Raw genomic sequence first — 21,393 nt, 5'->3', positions numbered from 1 at the left:
TCTTCTCTCCATTGTCGTGAATATCTATCCCGTATGGTCCTGAAAGACCTTGAACTACTACGCGATGCTTCTACCCCACCTCCGCGCGGCGCTGGAGCGGATCGCTACGGCAACAGGCCACGCCCCCGCACTTTAGGATTGCGCAGGCGCGGGCGGAAGTGGGCCGCAGGAAACGGAAGTCCCGCCTCTCGCCCTCTCTTCAGAGGCAGCAGCAACGCGGAGGAGACGGCGCTGACTTGGGACCGCAGCCACTACCACCATGTGAGGCCGGGCTAAACTTTGGCGGCGGGAGTGGGGTTAAGGGCGTAAATGTGGCCGCTTACCGGTGGTGGGAAGAGGTGGGACGGAGGCAGAGATTTTAGGGGTAAAGTACTCACCTTTCTCCTGACGAGTTTGAGGACGGGCATGGGGCCTTTGACGGGTCCTGAGTTCGAGAGGGAAGGCAGCTTTATCTGTTAATGGGCTGGGATTTCCCAGATAATTAGTCTTCCTGAAATGGATTTTAAGGGGAAGCGAAGAACCTGGGAAAGGGGAGTGCGGAGTTTTAGAAATAACGCTTTGAGGTACGGGACTTACCCGGACAATTTGAGCTGGAGGCGGTTGGCTTTTCACCTCATTCGCGACTTTTTCGGCTCACGAGTCACCGTAATGACTTTCCTGATTGATTTATTCACTCAGCAAGTATTTATTGAGCGCTCCGTATCGGGCACTGCTTTAGACACGTGGGATACATCATTGAATACCACCCCCTCCCCCTAAGGGGCTGCAGCTTATGGGGTGGGAAAAGGCAGGCAATGAATACACTGATAATAAACATATAAAGCATATGGCGTGTTAGGTGACCAGAGCTGTGAGTAAATAAACAATAGAGCAGGGTAAAAACAATGGGGAATGCCAGTTTGAGAGAGGGTAACTTAATGAGTGCAGGACACATTGAGAAGGCAACAGTTGAGCAAAGACCTGAAGAACCAGAGAACCACAACGATACCTGGGGAGGTATCCAGACAGAGGGAGAGCAAATGGAGAGGCCCAGGGTGAAAGTTTGCCTAATATCTTAAAGGACCACCTAGGAGGTCACTGACTGGAACAGAGGGATGGGCAGATGCAGGGCATTGTAAAAACTTTGGATTTTACTTTTTACCCAGAGATGGGAAGGTTTCGAAGAGTGAGATGATATGACCTAGGTTTTGATACAACCTCTGGGATTGCTCTGGAGAACAGACCATCAGGGAGCATGGGCGGAGGCAGGGAGACAAGGCTCTTAGGAGAGAGGTGATGGAGGTTTCGGCCATGGTAAGAAACGGTGAGATTCTAGGAATATTTTAGAGCAGATGACAGAATTTGCTGACAGATGGAATGCAGGATGTGAGAGAGAAGAGTCAAGTTGGTATCAGACTTTTTTGCTCAAGGAGCTAGAAGGCTGTGGATGGAGTAGGTTGGGGTGGTTGGGAGATCTGGAGCTCAACTGAGGATGTGAAAGGTTGGAAATGTCTCTTAAGCCTCCGAGTGGTGATGCCAAGGGAGAGGAGCTGAGCCGGAGGGTGGGTATGTTGGGGAAAGGTTGGGGAGACACCAAGTGCGGGGCCATGGGACCACGCATGCTCCAGCACTGGGCCCCCTCACCTACGGGTACCATGCTTGCCCACTCAGGAGCCTCCTCAACAAGCCCAAGAGTGAGATGACCCCAGAGGAGCTGCAGAAGCGGGAGGAGGAGGAGTTCAACACAGGCCCGCTCTCTGTGCTCACGCAGTCAGTCAAGAACAACACCCAGGTGCTTATCAACTGCCGCAACAACAAGAAGCTCCTGGGCCGCGTGAAGGCCTTCGACAGGTGAGTGCCTGGGTCCTGGAAGGTGTTCTGTCCAGGCCGGGAGATGTGGTCCCAGCTCCAGTGGGAGGAGCCTGAATACAAGGTTTTCAGAGTCCCGGGACATAAGCGCCTTTAGACCCCAAGGTCGATGGTGTCTTGTGGTCCCTCCAGCTGTGCAGTACAGTAGTGCTGGGCATGTACTTGGGAGCCAGGCTTCCTGGATTCATGTCCCAGCTCTGCCTCTTAGCAGCCAGGCGACCTTCAGCAGGTAACTTTATCTCTTCCATACAGTGGCGCTGATTCTGGTGGTTGCAGAGATTCAGTGACTTAATACATGCGATGTGTAATAAAGTTATAGGTACAGCATCTGGCACACAGGAAGCTCTTAATCAGTTTTTGCAGTTATAACGTAGAGTACCCGTGCCCGGTACTTTTTTAGGCTCCAGAGACACAGCAGTGACTAAAACAAAGATGGCTCCTATACTCAGAGAGCTTATGCCGTAGGTAGGGAAGCCGACAGCAAGCACATAAATAATTTGTCATAAGAAATGTAAAGCGGGGGGGGGGGGCGCCTGTGTGGCACAGCAGTTAAGCGTCTGCCTTCGGCTCAGGGCGTGATCCCGGCGTTCTGGGATCGAGCCCCACATCAGGCTCCTCCGCTATGAGCCTGCTTCTTCCTCTCCCACTCCCCCTGCTTGTGTTCCCTCTCTCGCTGGCTGTCTCTCTGTCAAATAAATAAATAAAATCTTTAAAAAAAAAAAAAAGAAAGAAAGAAATGTAAAGCCGGGGCACCTTGGGTGACTTGGTTGGTGGGCATCTGCCTTCGACTTGGGTGGTGATTGTGGGGTCCTGGGATCGAGCCCCACATCAGGTTCTCAGCAGAGAATCTGCTTCTCCCTCTCCCTCTGCCCCCACCCTCCCAGTTCGTGCTCTCTCTTGCTCGCTATCTCAAAGGAATGAATAAAATCTTAGAAAAGTAAAGCCAAGTAAGAGTATGGAGTGCTGGGAAGGAGGTGCTGTCCTAGACTGTAATGTGAGAGGCCCCACAGGAAGAGGCAATGATGAGCAGACCTAAATACAATGAAGGGGCAAGCTAGGGTCTGAGTGTTTTGGCCAGAGGGAACAGCAAGCGGTTTTTCCTCTCTGGGCCTCAGTTTCCTTGCAGAATGGGCGTCATAAAAATACCCCTTGTAGGACTATTGTGAGGATTAAGTATTCTGTAGGAAGAGTACTTGGCTCAGTAGCTAACATGATAAATGTTCAATAAACGTATAACCTGCAGCCTTCAGTTAGCATTTGGGAAGTGGTGTGGCGAAGCGTAAGTCTAGAATGTTTTCCCCACAAGCTGTTATGTGACCATGAATGAGTCTTTTCAGTCTGAGCCTAGTTTCTTCTCGAGAATGAGAATAGGAAGTGCCAAGCCCATGGAGGCAGATAGACCTGGATTTGAACATGGGCTCTGCCACTTCCAAAATGTTATCCCGCTGCACCCGGTGTCCTGCTCTGGAAGCTGGAGGTGACACTAGTGTTTACCTCCTGGGGGTGAGATGCAGTGAGAATTGCTGGCTTCGTGCTTAGAAGAGGGGCCTGGGCACTTAGAGCACAGTAGGTGGTGGATTATTCATATACGTGTGTGTACATGTGGGGTTTTTTTATTGTTTTTTTTTGTTTCTGTTTTTTTTTTAAGATTTTATTTATTTATTTGACAGAGACAGCCAGAGAGAGAGGGAACACAAGCAGGGGGAGTGGGAGAGGGAGAAGCAGGCTCCCAGCGGAGGAGCCTGATGCGGGGCTCGGTCCCAGAACGCCAGGATCACTCCCTGAGCCGAAGGCAGACGCTTAACAATTGAACCACGCAGGCGCCCCTGTACACGTTTTTTTAAGGTTTATTTTATTTAATTTGGGGCGGGGGAGCGGAGGGAGACAGAGTTCCAAGCAGACTCTGTACTGAGCAGGGAGCCCGAGGCGGGGCTTGATCTCAGGATCCGAGATCATGACCCAAGCTGACACTAAGAGCTGGACGCTGAACCGACTGTGCCACCCAGGCGCCCCACACATACATTTTTTTTAAGGTGATTCTTTCCTTTTCCCCTTGCTGCTGCTTGCCCCCATGTCAGCCTCCAGCCTCCTACCCTGGTATGTGTCCTGCCACATTTGACTCTCCCACACACATCAGGGGCTCTTCTGTGGTATTAGCTAACAGCTTTATTGAGGTCTAATTGACATATGTCCTATCATAAATTTAATTGTTTTTAAGATTGACTCTCCCATGTGCTCTTCTGCATCTTGTTTTTCACACTGTATCAGTAGTCTGAGAACATCCCTGCAGGTCCTCTAAGGCATTCTTAACCCCCTTACTTACTGTATTAATTTTGTTACTTTCTTGGGTGAGCAGTGCATGCAGTTGAGGCAAAATTCAAAAGAAACAGAAGCGCCGGATGAAGAACAAGTCTTTGCTCCCTGCCCGCCAGTTGCCCTCCCCAGGAATCCCCCCCATGGCGAACTCCTTAGGTCTGTCTCCTCAGGTGACATCAGACCAACAGACAGAGGAGAGTGCTTTTCTTTATTTTTAAATCACTGCTAATGGCACATCCCAGTTTTAGATCTCGGCTTTTTCACTTTTTTTTTTTTTTAAAGATTTTATTTATTTATTCGACAGAGACAGAGACAGCCAGCGAGAGAGGGAACACAAGCAGGGGGAGTGGGAGAGGAAGAAGCAGGCTCATAGCGGAGGAGCCTGATGTGGGGCTCGATCCCGGATCGCCGGGATCACGCCCTGAGCCGAAGGCAGACGCCCAACCACTGTGCCACCCAGGCGCCCCTAGATCTCGGCTTTTTCACTTAACAGTATACCTTGGAAGTGTTTCCATATGGGTACGCTACATCTTTTTTTTTTTTAATTAATTTTTCTCTGAATTGCTAATATATTTACAGGATTCCAAAAACAGTAATAGTAGTCTAACGAAAACTTGCCATGCAGCCTGTCCCCAGTCTACCCAGGTCACCACACTGCGCCCCCCGCCACCCCGGCCCCGTCTCCGAATGTCTTCCCGGATTCTGTATTGTACAAGCAAGCGGGCGGTATCAGTGCTTGTCCTGCCCCTTGTCTTCCCCTCAAAAGATCCCTTTCCTTGCATGCTTGTATTTGCCACTCAACAGTCTGTGGTGGATATTACTCCATAGCAAGGCACAGAGCTTCCCCGCTCTTCTTAATTATTTTCTGTTTTCCTTGCCACTCAGTAACATTTCCTTCTATCCTTCTATCCTTTCGCCTGGCTTTAATTTTTCTTCATAGCAGGTAACATAGTCTGACAGTGTGTCAGGTCCGTCTGTTGACTTGCTTAGCGTTCTCTCCTCACCAGAACACAGATCCCATCAGGGCAGGGATATCCTCTGTTTGCTTCATTGCTGTATTCATTCATTGCAAGTGCTCGTGGAGTGCGCTAATCCATCCTGTCCTCACACGCATCCACCTGGCACCCTGAGGAGACAGGGCCCAAGCAGGACGGCAGTGGAGGCGCCGTGTACCCCCATAGGCCCCAGGGGCCTCTGGTTCCACAAAGAGAAGCAGCTCTTCTGCCGATGCCTTCAGAAGTACTTGGAGTTAAGAAACAGAAGCGGACCCATGTTGCTTACCTTTACCTTAGGCCAGGGCCCTGTTCTAAGTCTTTACAAGAATGCCATATTGATTGATTTATCTTCACGGCAGCCCTACGAGGGAGGCACTGCGAATGGCTCCATTTTAGGGAGCAGGACACCGGGGCCCAGAATGGTGACGTTCTTTGCCGAAGCCTCAACCTGAGAACTGGCAGAGGTGGCATGGGAGCCCCAGCTGTCCTGGTCCCCAGCCTGCACCTTCTTCTATGGGTGCTGCTGGAAGAAGGGCGGACGGAAGGCTCCCCCCTCACTCCCGGTGCCCCCTCCCCCCCCCCAGGCATTGCAACATGGTGCTGGAGAATGTGAAGGAGATGTGGACCGAGGTCCCCAAGAGCGGCAAGGGCAAGAAGAAATCCAAGCCAGTCAACAAGGACCGCTACATCTCCAAGATGTTCCTGCGTGGGGACTCGGTCATCGTGGTCCTGCGGAACCCTCTCATCGCCGGCAAGTAGGGGCCTCCTCCCCATCGGAATTCCTGCCCTCATCCTGTGAAGACCTGCCCTTTGTAATGGGAGTAATAAAGTCCTGTGTTTTTTCTAGTGGCATCTGTCTGTTCCCAGCGCCTTGCGAGCAGGGCAGACTTGGGGTTGGGAGGCAGCTGGGTGTGGGGCCAGGTGCTGGGGTCAGGACCTCTCTGACCCTCCTAGGCCTCATTTTCCCCATCTGTGAAGCGAGTGGGTGGGATACAAAGAGCTCCCTTTCCTACCTTAATCTTTTCTAGCTTCTCATCACTGCATCTCTCTCTTGCGTCTCTCTCTTCCCTCCCTCTGCCCCTCTCTCTATAAGTTGAGATCTAGCTCAGAACTTCTTGGGAGTCTTTTTTTCCATTTGTTCAGTCAGGAAACAGTCATCCCCCCCCCCACACACACACCAAGTGCCTCCTCTGTGCCATGTCTGTGTTGCAGCGCTGGGGACCCAGCAGCAGCCAGGAGAGCCCCGACTGGCCCTCAGTAAGAGGAGGATCTAGTTAGAGCAGCCAGTACCCAAATACTGGTAGCGATCTCGGCTAACACCCGCCGAGCTGTTAGGGTGCCAGGCCCTAGGCTCTGTGCCAATCAGTCTTCCTCTCAGCCACGGTGAGCAGACACTGTTAATGATGACCTCCATTTCCAGAGGAGGGAACTGAGATACAGAGAGGGGCAAGCACTTCCCTGGGGGTACCCAGCCAGGAGGTGGTGATGGTATAATTCAACCCCACCCTACACCAGAGCCTGGGGCTTAACGCTGAGCTCCACTGGCCTCAAGTTACAACCTCATTATCCCTGGGAGAAATTCTCTGACAAATGTGGGGAGATAGAGGTGGGAAGGGGGGGGGCTCACTTATTGTGGGAGGATAAGGAAGGTCCTGGTCTTGCTCTGATGCGCACACATTGTGCTCTCCCCCACCCGTGTCTCTATGTTCTGTCTCTGCCTGCATGTCTCGCTCTGCTCTCCAGATAAGACCAAACACCAGGTGGGTGCAGGCCTCAGATCAGGATAAAATGAGATGTCTGATACACTGAGTTGCGGAAGGCACATACTGAGTTTGTCCATGAATCCATTAGTGACGGAGCGAGGGACTCTGTAGGAAGAGAAGGCTTGACACAGGGCGACCGCTGTGAGTTTATAAAGGTGCACGTTTACTGAGTGGCCCACATCTAACGGGAACAGTCATCTGGTGCGTAGCAACTAGAGCCATCTCATTTTACAGATGAGACAGCTGAGGCCCAGAGAGGGTAATGACTTGCCCAGGGTCACTCAGGAAATGACTGGAGCCACGTTATCTGTAATGTGGGCGCGTTGGTGCTGCTGCAGGAGATACGCCTGCCCCACTCCCCTCCCCTACAAGGATTCAGTTCTCGTCCAGAAGCTGGGACAGCACAAGCTCTGGAGTCATAGTCCTGGCTTCAGGTCCCTGCCCTGCCTCCTCCTTCCTGTTAACTTATCCTCCCCAGGAAGTGGGAACTAGTTTCCCTGCCCTGCAGGCTGGCAGCAAAGGTTCCAGCCTTGAGCACCCTGCTTGGCATCAGTCTGAATTTCCTCACGTCTTCACCCACCCCTGCCCAAACGGTTTCTAATCACCTCTTCCTTCATGTGGTGAAAGCAAAAGCAGAGGTTGCAGGAAAAGCATGCACGGTGCACCAGGAAGTACCCTAACAATAACTCACCGGAATCTCAGGCAGCCACAGAATGTAGATACCATCATTATACCCACTTTCCAGAAGTAGGAACTGAGGCAGAGAGAGGTTGGGAATTTTTCCAAAGTTACACAGCTAATACGTAGCCCAACTAAACTTGGGACAGGCTGGTTTCTGCAGTCTTTCTATTCCTACACCACCTTTTAGAGAAGCAGGCCTCAGAAAATGTTGGGCACACACACATAATTTTAATTGTATACACTGTAAATAGTTATCGAGAGATCACATGAACAATCCCAGTAGGGGTTTCTGTTAGGCATGGGGGACAGTGGCAGCATAGTGTCCGTGTTCTTGTGGCAACACATGGGTGAAGAGATTGCAAGACCACCGCAGGCACACAGCCCGCCTCTCGTTTCTCCTGATGGCCTGGCCTAGAAGATTCTCCCGCCCACCTCCCATACACAAAAATACAGCTGTTTCTCATGCTTGGTTTACAAGGCCCCTGCCTTAGAGCAGTCCCCCAAACCCATGAGGGGGCCCAGCATGACCCCATGCTTGAAGGACTCCAGCTGCTGTGGGGGCACATCTGTCCAGGGGGCTGGGGACCCTAAGGAAAACAACACCCAGGTACTAACTGAATCTAAGTGTAGATCTGAGTGGGGGATGGATTTAGGAGTGAGTCCTGTGTGTGTACAGATGGTCCAGATACAGGCTGTGAGCTCCCCCCCCCAGTTCTCCCAGTTCCCCAGGGACCGCCCAGGATGGGGGGGGGGTGCTTCCATCCCTCCAGCAGGCAGTGGTCCTGCTTTCCGCTCTGAGGCCTGCCCTGAATGGCTCGTGTTCATACCAAGGACATACCAAGTCCTCCTTTCTGACCCCCCAGTGCTGCTCACATTTCTCTTTCCATCTCTCACTTGTCCTCTGAGCTCCAGGGCCTTCTTCCCAGCCTGACATGTCCAAAGAGCACTCCTGGCTCTGCCCACCCTGAACCCCATCTCCCTCTCTCTTTCCACCATCTCAAACCTAGGAGTCTTCCATGACTTCTCTTGCTGCACTTCCCTCTCGCGAAACGGTGGCAAATCCTCAGTTCTACCTTTAAAATAGCGCCAGAGTCCAACCACTTCCCGCCCCTCTGCAGCTGCCTCTCCTGCCCCTGATAATCTGTCCCATCACATGGCAGCGTCTGTTCCTGTCTGTTCCTCAGGCACCACCGAGCTCTTTCCTCCGTAAAGGCCTTTGCAGATGCTGTTCCTTCTGCCTAGAATCTTCTTCCCAAAGCGGTCTCCTTCACGTCTTGTAGGCATGGCTTAAGTGTCACCTCCTCAGAGATGCCCTCCTGGACCACCCTAGGCTCCCTTCTAATTTTTCCTCATTAGCCATTCCACAGTGTGTCTAACTTGATATTCTGTCTTTGCTGCCCCCCCCCATTGTGAACTGTGAACTCTAGGAGAACAGGGACCTTGTCTTCTGTTTCCCCCCTCCCACCGCACCCCAGTTTCTCCAGCGCCCTCCACACGGGGCCTGGTACACAGTAGGCGCTCAATAAATACGTGCAAACTCGAGTGGACACAGATCCCCACTGCCTAGCAGTAACTTTCCAAGACCCGGCAGCCCTCATCCCCAGGCCCCGGGAGGGTCCCCAAGGACAGGGCGCGGTCAGGGGCGACCCGGCAGGGGCCTGAGCCCGAGGGCAGGGTTCTGGACATGCGCTCCGGTGGCTGGCGCTGCTCCTCCCTCAGACTATGTCGCAGGCGGCACCGGCTCCAGCAGCGGCGGATCTCCGACTGCACCTGCAATGCGACGGCGCTCAGAACTGTCCCTGCGCTCCCGGCCGTTCCCTGCGCGGCCGCCAGAGGGCGCGGGCGGCTAGCCGGGGCTGCCCTTACCTCTTTGTTGATGAAGCAGTACAGGACGCTGACCAGGAAGCCCTGCCGGGAGGAGGCGCAGAAATTAAATCAAGAGTGGGGGCAGGATGGCAGACACCCCCTGAGTGAGCTCGGACACTCGCCAGGTCCCAAACCACCTCGGCTGCCAACACCCTGGTCCTAGACCACTTCAATCACCCTCTCCCTGGCCCCTCTTTGCCCTCCCAGGTTTGCTGAGCAATAAGGGGGTTAACAGGGGACGCCAGAGGTAGGCTGCCTAGATATGAGAACCGCTTCCCCACTTTCTGACCCACTTGGGCAAGGGCTTAACCCCTCTGTGCCTCAGTTTCTTCATTTGAAAAATGGGGTCATAGTATCATGGTAGTTGTGAGAATTGAGGTGATAATATGCAAGAAGCTGGAGTGCCTGGCACATAGCATTAAACCTTTTGCTTAGGCTTGTTATAACTTTTTATTATATATTATTATCAATAAATTAGTTTTACTTAAGAATTATTTTATATACATTTTACATATAAACTATAAACTATATATAATTAATAAATTACTTGATAAATTAATACAGATCGATTATTTGTTAAGATCTTACAAATCTTATTATTAATTCCCACGATCCTATTAAAAATCTAACTCTGGGGGCGCCTGGGTGGCTCAGTCGTTAAGCGCCTGCCTTTGGCTCAGGGCGTGATCCCAGCGTTCTGGGATTGAGCCCAGCATCAGGCTCCTCCGCTGTGAGCCTGCTTCTTCCTCTCCCACTCCCCCTGCTTGTGTTCCCTTTCTCGCTGACTGTCTTTCTCTCTGTCAAATAAATAAATAAAATCTTAAAAAAAAATCTAACTCCGATCACATCCCTCTGCTCCCGTGGCTCCCAACTCACCCAGGGAAAAGCCAAGGTACTCACTTGGCCCGAGGATATACCCCAGGTACCTCACCTCACTGTCCTATCTCCCCCTTGCTTCCTCTGGCTTCCCCTGCCTCAGGCATGTTGGCCTTCTTACATCAGGAAAGGTACTCTCTCCCACATCAGGGATCTTGCCCTTGATGTTTCTCTTCCTGGAACATTTCCGCAAAATATCTGCCTGGCTTGTTTCCGCAGCTCCAGGTCTCTGCTCCAATGTCTTCTCAGTGAGGCCCTTACCCCCTGTCTGTAACCCCATATTTTGTCTGTTCCTCTCTTTTCTTGCCCCCCCCCCTTCTAGGCACATCTCTCCCTCTGGCATTCTGTATATTTTTAAATTTACATAGCATGTTTAGCATCTGTCTCTCCTGCTAGAGGGTAGGGACCATTTGGTTCTTGGCCTGGAGGAGTGCTTGGTACACAGTAAGGGCTCATTACATTTTTGCTGAATTTCATGAATGAACAGCCTTGGTGAGGTAAGGTTAGTATTTTTCCCACTTAGTGATGAGGAAACTGAGGCCCGACAAGGAAAAGCAGCACAGCTACTAGGGGCAGGCAGGCAAGTGCAGGGTTGGCCTTAAATTTTGGAGTGCCTCCTTACATTTTGCGCTGTGGACACCTCATTTACCTCACCCTAGCTCAGAGTCTAGGTGAAGGCCCCAGAGCTGCGAAGCGGCAGAGCCTGAACGTGGCCGGGTCCCGCGGGGGCTGCAAAGCCCTCCATCTTCACTAGGAGGCAGTGCTGCCGAGGCTACTGGTCTGTTCTCTTGGTCCCTGCCGCCTCCCCAGCTCAGGACAGAGCTAGCTCAGTGTTGTGCTCGGAATGAGTGAATGAACGTGTGAACACGTTCACACCCCATTCAGTGGCCGCATCAGTGGACGATTGTAGCCCCCTGGCCCTCTGGGGAGGAGGGCCCCAGGACGAAGGGTGTAGCCCCTGCACCCCGCCTTAGCGCCTTAGCACCTGGAACGAGCTGAGGAAGATCTCAAAGCCGAGCTTGGTGAAGCGCAGGGCACCCCGGGCCTGTTCCTCTGTCACCGGCGCAAACACCACCTCGTGGACGCCCAGCAGGGGCACCAGCGTCAGCGTGGAGCGAGCCAGCCTGGGGGTATAGGGTGGCAGTGGTCGCGCGGCCCCAGGCCCTCCATCTCGCACCCCGCCCCTCTCCCTCCATGCCGGCCCCACCCCCTCACCTCAGCCGGTAGTCCGGGCAGCGCATCTGTCGCGTCCTCAGCTTGGACACGAGGATGCCAAGAATGCGAATAAAGATGAGAAAATTAATCTGCAGGGAGAGATAGAGGCTGAGCCAGCACCATCCTGTCCTGGGGGACAGAGGGTGGTCCCCCCGTTTCCCAGGGTGGGACTTTCCAGAGGGTGGCCCGGAGGAGTCAGGGTCTGCCGTACCAAGATGGTCATGAGGATAGGGGTGCGTATGATCCACCATATGGCCTTGACATCGTTCCGCTCCCAGCACCTGGGGGCAGGGGGAGTAGAGCTAAGAGAAAAACCCCTGGACTCCCCGGATCACGCACCCTCTCTCTCCAGCTCCGCCCACTTTCCTTAATGCCACACCCACATTCCTTTAAAGCCCCGCCTGCTACTACCCAGGCCCCGCCCTCCCGCCCCTTTCCTGGACACAATCTTTCCCAGCTCCGCGTTCCTTTAGGTCCCACCCACCCCTCCAAGCCCCTACGTGCCCTCGGAACCTCCCCACGTTTCCACCACAACCCACCCGCGTCCCTCAAAGCTCCACCCGCCTCCCAAGGCCCCACCCCAGACCCCAAGACTCACTGCGTGTTCTCGTACAGGTACCTGACGATCACCCAGGGAATGACGAAAAGCGCGGGGGCCCCTGTGCAGACCCCGACCCCCGCCCCCCACCCCGCCGCAGCTGTCAGCGCGCGCACGGGCCCCGCCAGGCCCAAGACCCGCGGAATTTCCCCCGCCGGGGTGGGGAGGCAGAAGCCCAGAGAGGGGAGGAGACCCCTGAGGTAGACCAGCAGGGGGGTCAGGGGAGTGGAGGCGCGCCGGACTGGGCAAGGGACAGGGTCGGGGCTCACCCCAGCCGAGAAGCAGGTAGCAGTGGAAGTGGCCCCCCTCGGAACCTCCCACAAGCACCAAGAGACTGTGTAGGTAGACACCCTCCACCAGCAGCCACGTGTAGTTGGCACCCACGCAGTACTGGGTCACGATCTGGGCCGTGCGGCAGGCAGCTAGGGCCTAAGGGGGAGGGGGCAGTCAGGGCCTCCAGAGTGTCCCCAGGCCTTCCTCCTCTACCTGGTCGTCCTTCCACCTCCATCTCCTGCCTTGACTATTCACTTCCCGCTCTGCACCACCAGAGGATGGTGTCTGTGATTGATTTCCCTCTTCTATTCTCTTCCCCATGTGAGCTGTCCCGCTTTCACCTCCTTAACAATTAGTATCTTCCATCTTGCTGAGAGTCCCCCCTCACCCCGCGCCACAAACCCCCAAATATGGCCTCTCTCGCCCCATCGCCTTCTAAAAATTGAACTCAACTACTTCACCTGTCAAAAAGTTTCTCCCACCCTGGCACCCTTGTCCCGCCAGCACAGGGACTCCCCGACCCCATAACTTCTTCACAATCGACATGACCCAACTCGCTACCAGAAAGTTTTTCTGACCTGGGCCCCCAGCCTCTAGCCTCCCCCACCTTTGTCTCACAGTAACAAATTGGTATCTTCCAAATCCCCTTCCATCCTGCCACGCCCCCACCTCCAGCAGGGGTCTCTCTCATTGGTGGAAAAGTTCACGGAGGGGTGAGATAATGAGAGCTAGGCAAGGGAAAAATCCCATACAGGAGGTGCCGGGGTTGGAGGAGGCTGAGTTGGGAGGGCCCCTCTCCAAATATATTTGGAGAGGTCAAGAGAGATAAACTGTTAATAGCGTAGGGGTAGTAAATGGGCTGGGAACCTCTTGGCCCCACCAGAGGAGGCAGAATCCCAATTTGAGAAAGAGAGGGGTGCTGCTCACCGGGTTCCACAGGACAGGGGCCTGGTCCCCAGGGTAGGGGCCCGGTGGAGGTAGCAAACGGTCTCGGGTGAGGATGGCCGCCGCCCGCAGCATGAAGGACGTGAACAGGTTGATGTGGATGTAGTTGCGAGTGCAGCGCAGCCGCCTAGGGGATTTGGGACGCGGTTTGGGGACCCCTGGAGACCTGCCCTCAGCCACACAGAGCCCCTTAAATCACCTCCCCGCGCTTCCCACAGAACCTCCATTGGATGCTTGTGGCTCGTGGAGCCTGACCACCCCATCTTACTGGGCAAACTGAGGCCCAGGCTCTGCTTCTGGGACTCAAGGCTGGAGGTCCCACCTGAAGAAACTCAAGATGAGCAGGGCTAGCAGCAGTGTGGCCAGGGACAGGGAGTAGCCCACGGTGTACATGACCTGCAGCCGCTCCAAAATCAGCCGTTGATCCTAGGTCGGGGGGGGGGGGGGTGCGGGAGGGTAGGAGGACACAGGAACAGAGTTCAGTGCTTCCCCCAGGACCAGAAAGGGACCCTGCTTTTTGTTCCTGCCCAGCAACCCAGTTTTCTCTTGGGATCCAACTACCCTTGCTTGAGTGGGGCCAACTGGCTGACTCCACCCCTTAGTCCAGGGCTGGGCATGTGACCAGCCAATCAGAGCATTCAGTATAACCCCCTACACACACACACACACACACACACACACACACACACACACACACAGTGGTTAGTGCAGGGTAGACGCATGACCCACAGTATCAGTCCTGGGACACTGCATTAGAGCTATTAAGAGCAAAGTTCAGTCTCCCCACAGTCTTGCTTGGTTGGTAGGATGTGAGCCTGGTGCTATTAATGAGGACCACACTTGCCATCCCACAGAAAAGATGAGACCAGCTCAGAGAAAAACAAAGTCATAGTGTGGTGAGAGACAAAAAGATTCCCAACAACATCATTTGAGCACCTAGATCCAGCTGTGCCTGAAGCTGTTCCCATATACTTTTCAATCCCAGAAACCAATACATTTTCTTTCTCCACCCAGCAAGTTTAAGTTGGGTTTCTATCACTTGGAACCTAGAGTCTTGAATAATACAAGGGGTTTCCAGCTCGGCCTGGGGCGGCTGCCTTTTCCTCTCTCCCTGCACATCCTAACCTGAATCCCTCACTGCTTCTTACCTGAAAGGCCCCATTCTTTTCTGGGTTCTCACACTGCGAATGGTCTCTCCAAGGTCCCCATTGGCCATCACTGCCACACTGGCGGAGGACAAAGCCTGCAGCCACTGTGGGGGAAACAAAGGAGGGGTCAGAGGCACAGAGAAAGAGAGAGACTGAAAGAGAAGGACAAAAGTAAGACAAAGGTAGAGATAGCCAAAGTGATGTGATGATAATAAACCCTTACGTGTATTTATAAATAAATCACTATTCATAACAAGCCTATAAAAATGATATTATTATCATCCCCATCTGACAGAAGAGGAAGCTGAGGCATAAAGAAATTAAATAAGTTGCTCTAGGCCGAATAGCTAGTTAGGACAGGAAGACCAAGACGCCCAGAGAAAATGAGAACCCTGTGGTCCTCAGAGAGATACAGAGACAGAGAATGGGCATTGACAGATCCAGCGTTGGTCAGGCAGGAGGAGACACCCAGCCAGACAGAGAGGAGCAGGAGATCAAGTGTAGGCGAACTCCGGGGGAGTGGTGTCTGGAGTAGGGTTAGGAGCCATTTGTGTTAGGGGAGAGCCCGGGGTCCAGGGGGTACCTCACCGTGACGATGCCAGGGCAGATACCAAGGGCAGGACGCACGGGCAGTGTCGTTGGGTGCAGCGTAGTCCCAGCAGACGTACATATCGAAGGACGCGTTACAGGCGAGGCCTGGGGTGGGCGTGGGGGTCAGAGGTCGGGTGGACAGACCGCGCGCAGCCCAAGCCTTCTCCGAGGTTCGCGAGCAAGCTCTGACTTGGCCCCGCCCACCTGGGATGGTCCAGTCCCCGGCTCTGCCACAGCCCCTCCCACCAGACCCCAGGCCCCGCCCTATTCTTGGTCCCCCTTCAGGCTCCACCCACCTGATGCTGCCCGGCAAGAGACTCCGCCCATTTCGAGCTTCTTCCCCGGCCTCTCCCACTAATCTGAGTTGCACCCCATTTCCCCCGCGTACGCACGTATAGTCCTTCCCACCGAGGCCAAGCATCACCCAGACCTCTCCGATCCAGCCCACCTCTACCCCAGACTTCCTTCAGGCCCCGTCCATCAGTCCTAGCCCCGTCTCAAGCACACCGCTCTCAGCCCTAGTCCTTCCCCTGCCCCCAGTCCCCGCTCCCCAGTCACACCTGTTGGGGGGTCCACGGCTTCCAGTGTCTCTTGGCACTCTCTGCGGTACCGTTCCCAGCGCTGGTACAGCTCCCCCGCCGTCTGCCCGACAGAGCCTGTCTATGGAAAGAGAGGAGGAAGGACCCTACCCGCCCCCCCCCGACCGATCCCCGCTCCCAGGCACCACGGTTCGTGTGGGCTAGAAACACCCTACAGAGACTTGAAGAGGCTGCCCTGTTTTGTCCAGGAGTCTTGGGTGACTTAGAAAATTCTTCTAGGTCTTGAGGGGTGCCTAGACCAGGGGAGTTGCTGTGACGGCTGAAAACCTTCAGGACAATTAGGGAAAGAAGGGGCTGGAAATCATCAGGAGGATTTGAGGGGGAAAGAAGAGAGACTGGAAAAAACTTGAATCTGGACAGGCGGGCAGTCTTAAAACTCTCTCTGCAGCGAGGGAAGCCTTAAAACCGTCCCCAGACCTCCCTCCTAGCCTTGAACTCCCGTGGCTCCTCGGATCCTCACCTCCGCCCTCCGGAGCAGCGGCCCCCACGACGAGAGCAGCAGTAACAGCCGCCAAGGCGGACAGTTCAGCATCGTGAGGGCGGCGGGGCATGGGGGGCGAAGGGTCTGGTCTAGTAGGGGCAGTCCGGCCTGGAGGGTCAGGGGGCAGAGTCAGGAGCCTCCGCCCTCCACCTCCAGCCCCGGCGCCACCCTCTCTGAGATTCAAACATGCGGACTAGGAGGCAGTGGCCCCCCTCCGCCCCCACGAGTGATGACTTGAGGGGTGGGGGGAGAGTGGGAGAGGCCAAGATCCAGCACGTGATTCCCAGGCCCGCCCCCAACTGTTGCTGGGGCAGCGGCGGTGGAAGGGGGGTGTTTGCTGAGGGCGCGGTTGCCCTAGAGCTGCTATGGCCGGAAGCGCTAATGTCACCCGGAGTCTAGACCTAGAGATTCTGGGGAACCTGGGGACTGCCTTGAAGAGGAGGGCATAGAAAGTATCAGCCGTGGAGCTCGAAATGACCCTCAGAGTTCCCACTCTCGGAGCCCAGAGGGTTTTCAAATGGCAAATAGGATCCTGACCTTATAAAACTTGCCCGCTGTGGATGAAGCCCAGAGTCAATGGAACAACCCTCTCCCTAGGGACCAGAGAGGAGTCAGACCCTGGGCTTAGGTTTGCAGGGGCCCAGATGCCTGAAAATCCATCTAACCTCAATCCCTTCCCCCACAGCACCGTGTAGAGAAAGGGGGAAGCAGGGAAGATCTCAGATGGAGCCCCAGAAATGGGTGAAACAGAAATATAGACTGAGACACATACAGACTGAGCAGAATGAGACACACAGCAAGAGACCAGAGAGCAAAAGACAAGACAAAAATGTGGGCTAGGAGACAAAGAGGGGATAGAGACATGGAGAGAGACCCAGGGAATGGGGCAAGGAGAGATAAAGGTACAAAAACAGAGCCGTCCAGAGGCTAAACAGAGATCGGGAGACATGGAGACAGAGATATAGAGAGACAGGCGGACAGGAGGATAGACAGCGCGGGCACAGAGAGACAAAGAGACAAAGACATGGGCTAAGAAATAGAGAAAGAGGGACCCAGAGGCTTGAGTGGGACGTGGGGGCGGGGAAACGGGCTGGGTTGGGAAAGCCCTCACCTGTCCCCAGACCTGCTCTCGATCCCTCACTCCGGCCCGCTGCCGCCGCTGCTGCCTCCACAGCCTCGCCTGAGCTCTGGAAGAGGTGACAGCCTGGGGTGGTGGGAGAGGGCGGGGCCAGGGAGCAGGAGGGGGAGCTCTGGGGCAGAGACCCGGAGCGGGGGGCCAGTGGTGCGGGAGGGTCAGAGTCACTCAGAGTCACGTGGCAGAGCCGTCACGGAGCCGGGGTCACAGTCTCTCACACTGTCCCACCCGTCCCACCCAGCCGCGCAGTGTCACACGCAGTCCTATGCACCGAGCCATGGAGAGGCACAGCACAGAGTCACACACTGTGCCTCACCGAACGTTTTCCTGGTGGTCATTTACAGCCACACGATCCACAGTCACACTCAGAGAGCCGAGGTCTCACCCACAGGCTGACAGTCGTCCACAGTGACACAGCCCTGTGCCCGGACTGCCAGCTCCTCCACTCACAGAGCAACACAATCACGGCTTCCCACAGTTCTCATGATACCGCGCTGGTCTCAGAATCACTAGGTCTCTCCCCACTGGCCTGCAGTCACCACTGGGTCCCCAGCATCGCTCAGCACAGGCTTGGGCATCGAGCAGAGGCTGGAAGAATGGCCCCGTCGTCGATGACATACACACACAGATATGCGGTCTCGCACACAGTCACGTAATCCTTGACTGTCACCAACTGCGGGCCATACCCATCAGCACTCTCGCAGTTCACACCGTCACGAGAGTCCACAGTCACACCCCAACAACACACCTTCCCCAGCTGTCAATAAGGCACACACTCTCAGGGTGTCACGTCATCAGGCTGTCACCCTCACACGGTCACACCCAGTGCCATGGTGGTATGGACACATGACTCTGATCCCCGTCCTCACCTGCACTCACAAGTCCCACAGAGTCATACACACATCACACACCACCGTGCCACCATCACGGCATCCCACACACCCCACGGACACACAAGGATCGCAATCACACACAAACCCACAGCCTCACAGCGTCTCATGGTCGCAGTCACCACCGAATCACACACCTTCCCACAGTCTCCACTTCCTTTGCTCTAAAATATGGGGAATGGGGAGTGTCTGTACATGAGGGGGGAAGCCTTAGAAACCGAGTCCTGGTTCTCGATGTTCTCATCCCCCAGTAATACAAACCACCGATTCATGCACATTAGTCAACTTGTAACACTCAGGAGCACATGCTCCCCTGGGACCTAGGGGACAAGTAGGGCAGAGGTGAATGTGCCCACTTTGCAGAGGAGAAACTGAGGCCCCAAGGCCCCGGCAGGGGCAGGGAGTAGGGGGGATATGAGGTCCAGCACCAGGAACTGGAAGGAGACAAATCTGGGAGAGGGGGGATGATGGGGGGGTCCTGGCTCCCTGGCCTCCAGCCTGCCTCCCTGCTCTCTGCCCCACATTCCTGGCGCCCTCTGGGTCCTGGGAAAGGCTCAGTTCTTGGAGTGGAGAGGGAGAGGGGTCTGAGATAGCCCAGCACCTCGGGGAGAGGCTGGGCTTTGGAGGGAGTCTCTCCTTGGCCCCAAGAGAGCCTGGGGGGCCACTGGGCTAGGGCTGGGAAGGTGGGGGGAGGCTGGGAAGGAGGAGGGGAGAGACTGGGGAAGGGGGGAGCAGTGGAGAGGAATTGAGGTGGTGAGAGAGACAGGAAGAGAAACCAAGGGCCCAGAGAGACCAGAGACAGACAGACAGGAAGAGATGGAGACGAGAGAGACCAAGAGAGACAGAGAGGAAGAGATCGAAAGAGACAGAGACATGGAAGTACACAGAGAGAGAGAGAGAGAGAGAGATCGAAAGAGACAGAGAAAGATACACAAAGAGATAGAGAAAGAGAGACAGGGAGAAGACACAGAGACAATAAGAGAGAGAGACAGAGAGATAGGGCAGGAGGACAGGGACAGAGCATAGGCCACATTGAGAGGAAGACAAGGAGGACGGAGGAAGAGAGAGCCTGAATGATGGGCCCTGAGGAGAGGCAAGGGAGCCATGACTCCGCTGTGGCTCAGAGGTCCTCACCCACCCCTGCAGGGGACCCCCGGGGCAGAACCCAGCATGGGGTTCACAGGAGGGGTGATGCCTGGGTCCCTGACTGGCCTGCGCACCACAGCCCTCCTGGGTCCTCTGTAGTCTCCCAGGGTGTGGGGAGGGGGCAGCAGGGACACACATGTACACACACACACACACACATACACACACAAGCACACAGCCCTCTCTGAATCCCACACCTCTGTTCTCCATCTCTCTCTCTCTCTTTCCCATCTTTAACCTTTCCCTTTCTCTTCCCCTTGTCCCATCTGTCAGCGCTCAGGGTGTCTGTCTCTTAGTTTCTTTCTCTCCATTGCCTCAGGTCTTGGGTCTTCGTGGGTGCTGTGGTCCCCCATCCCCCCAGCAAGGAGCAGGCAGTGCCCCCCAAGGGAAGGAGCTGGAAGGCCTGTGCCTGCCCTGCTGGGGCTGCGGCCAAGCAGAGCCTGTGGGGAGCAGGCAGGGGCCTGGAGTGCTAGCAGATGGTGCAGGAGAAATGAGGCAGAGAGAGATGGAGAGAGGGGCACCCCATGGGGACCAAGGCCAGAAATGAGAGGCTGAGGTGGCCCCCCTGAGATTCAGGACTGCAGATAGATGAGGCCTGAAAGACAGAGACCCACAGAGACACGCACTATGCGCACACGCGAATAGGATCCAGAGAAAGCAGGAACCCAGAGATAGAAAAAGAGACAGAGATCCAGAGACAGGGGCCCCAAGAGACAAACAGAAACATGGGATCCAAGGGAAAGACAAAGACCCAAAGAGAGAATGAGACATAGAGACATGAAACCCAGAGAGAGACAGAGACATGGAGAAGCATAGAGCTGGGAGACAGGAAAGAACAGACACAGAGACCCACAGAGATGACCCACCAGAGAGACAGAGACCCACAGACAGATATCCAGAGAGAGACAGAGACAAGGATGAAGAGATGGCCCAGAGAGAGAGATCTGGAAAGCAGACAGGTGGGATGGGTAAACTCTCTCAAAGACACAATCAGTCAGAGATGAGGCAGAGATGCCCAGCACCCCTAGCCCTCTTCCGGGAGGGGGTGCTCCCCCTACCCTGCAGCTCGTTTCCATAGCGACCTCCCCGGATCCTGAGGGCAAATATTGTCCTGGCTAGAAGCAGCGGGGCTGTGTTGACATAATCTCCTGCTGGTGGGGTGGGGGCTCCAGGGCCCAAGAGGCCAGGCTGGGGGCAGGAGAGCAGAGGGGCTCTCAGCCGGGGGGCCCCACAGATAGCTCCAACTTCCCCCCACTTGCTCCAAAGCAAGGTGTAAACCTCCCCTACCTGGGAAAAGAAGAGGAGAGATTCAAACCTGTAGCCTTCGCTGCCCCCTGGTGGTGGCGGGCCAGCCCCAAAGCTCCTTTCCTAGCGTCAAGAAGAGTAGGCTGGTCTGGGCATTTTCCTCCAGGTTTCTAGAATCTTCCCCCAGTAATCCCCCCTCCCATAGGACAGCTAGGCAGCCAGAGTGGTCATGCGAAAGCATAAACTGCCCCTTTCCCTCTCCAGCTCAGAACCTGCCATGGCTCCCCAGTGCCCTCAGGAGGAAGCTTGGGCTCCTCTCCATGACATCCAAGGCCCTTGCTGCGCTCGCCAGCCTTCTCTCCAAGATGTCTGAGCTCTTCAGACTCTTCCCGGGCCCTCGACCTTTGTTCTAGCAGTATTCTCTGCCTCAAGTGCCTCCACCCAATTTTGGTTTTGTTTCCCAAACCCGCCTCAAAGTTAGCTCACTCACTCGTTCCTCCATTCAACCAGTAACTACTTCCTCTCCTGGACTCTGAGCTCTGTAAGGACAGGATCCGGACTCTTTCAGTGGCTTGTGGGGCCCCAGCATCGTCCAGAACAGGGTTCGGCACAGAGCAGGGTTCTATTCATTTTACTGAGTACTTGTTATGTATCAGGCCCTGGACTTGGCAATGCTGGGGGTCCCAGGAGCCCAGCCCTCCTGCCAAGCCCAGTCATAGACCCAAATAGAGAGACAGACTAACAGAAGGAGAGGGAGAAAGAGAAACACAAAGGAAGAAGAG

General features: G+C 54.9%; 2 protein-coding genes across 5 annotated transcripts; one reads left to right on the top strand and one right to left on the bottom strand.

Moving 5' to 3' along the window:
- Positions 1 to 154: 154 nt before the first annotated feature.
- On the top strand, positions 155 to 6,005 carry SNRPD2 (small nuclear ribonucleoprotein D2 polypeptide). The gene is made up of 3 exons (XM_026482036.4): positions 155 to 261; positions 1,651 to 1,830; positions 5,744 to 6,005. Coding segments are annotated over exons 1-3 (357 nt in total). The 5' UTR covers positions 155 to 259; the 3' UTR covers positions 5,919 to 6,005.
- A 1,804-nt stretch (positions 6,006 to 7,809) lies between these two features.
- On the bottom strand, positions 7,810 to 20,967 carry GIPR (gastric inhibitory polypeptide receptor). 4 transcript variants are annotated; one of them, XM_057314490.1, is made up of 14 exons: positions 20,884 to 20,967; positions 20,682 to 20,734; positions 16,175 to 16,303; positions 15,676 to 15,775; positions 15,113 to 15,220; positions 14,525 to 14,628; positions 13,699 to 13,802; positions 13,359 to 13,503; positions 12,428 to 12,587; positions 12,159 to 12,219; positions 11,772 to 11,841; positions 11,561 to 11,649; positions 11,331 to 11,469; positions 7,810 to 9,511 (listed from the first exon to the last, which is right to left on the bottom strand). In XM_057314490.1, exons 1-14 carry the CDS (start codon positions 20,888 to 20,890, stop codon positions 9,167 to 9,169), a joined length of 1,614 nt encoding a protein of 537 aa, XP_057170473.1. In that variant the 5' UTR covers positions 20,891 to 20,967; the 3' UTR covers positions 7,810 to 9,166. The 4 variants fall into 4 exon arrangements, with proteins under 4 accessions (XP_057170473.1, XP_057170476.1, XP_057170474.1 ...); XM_057314493.1 differs by lacking the exons at positions 20,682 to 20,734; positions 20,884 to 20,967 and adding an exon at positions 17,307 to 17,476 and having other exon boundaries at positions 7,810 to 9,373; positions 9,470 to 9,511; positions 12,509 to 12,587; XM_057314491.1 differs by lacking the exons at positions 20,682 to 20,734; positions 20,884 to 20,967 and adding an exon at positions 17,307 to 17,476.
- Between the last annotated feature and the right edge of the window lie 426 nt (positions 20,968 to 21,393).

The sequence above is a fragment of the Ursus arctos genome, unplaced genomic scaffold (genome assembly GCF_023065955.2).
Source record: "Ursus arctos isolate Adak ecotype North America unplaced genomic scaffold, UrsArc2.0 scaffold_19, whole genome shotgun sequence".
Taxonomy (NCBI): Eukaryota; Metazoa; Chordata; class Mammalia; order Carnivora; family Ursidae; genus Ursus; species Ursus arctos.
The sequence above is the reverse complement of the archived record's forward strand: the minus strand, read 5'-3'. Positions and strand labels throughout refer to the sequence as shown.

What these genes read in the sequence shown, in the direction of transcription:
- SNRPD2 (XM_026482036.4), top strand. An exon ending in CGCGTGAAGGCCTTCGACAG is followed by an intron (nt 1,831 to 5,743) that starts GTGAGTGCCTGG and finishes CCCCCCCCCCAG; the next exon opens with GCATTGCAACATGGTGCTGG.
- GIPR (XM_057314490.1), bottom strand. An exon ending in GGGGGCAGCGAAGGCTACAG is followed by an intron (nt 16,304 to 20,681) that starts GTTTGAATCTCT and finishes CTGACCCTCCAG; the next exon opens with GCCGGACTGCCCCTACTAGA. An exon ending in TCTGCCCTGGCATCGTCACG is followed by an intron (nt 14,629 to 15,112) that starts GTGAGGTACCCC and finishes TTTCCCCCACAG; the next exon opens with TGGCTGCAGGCTTTGTCCTC.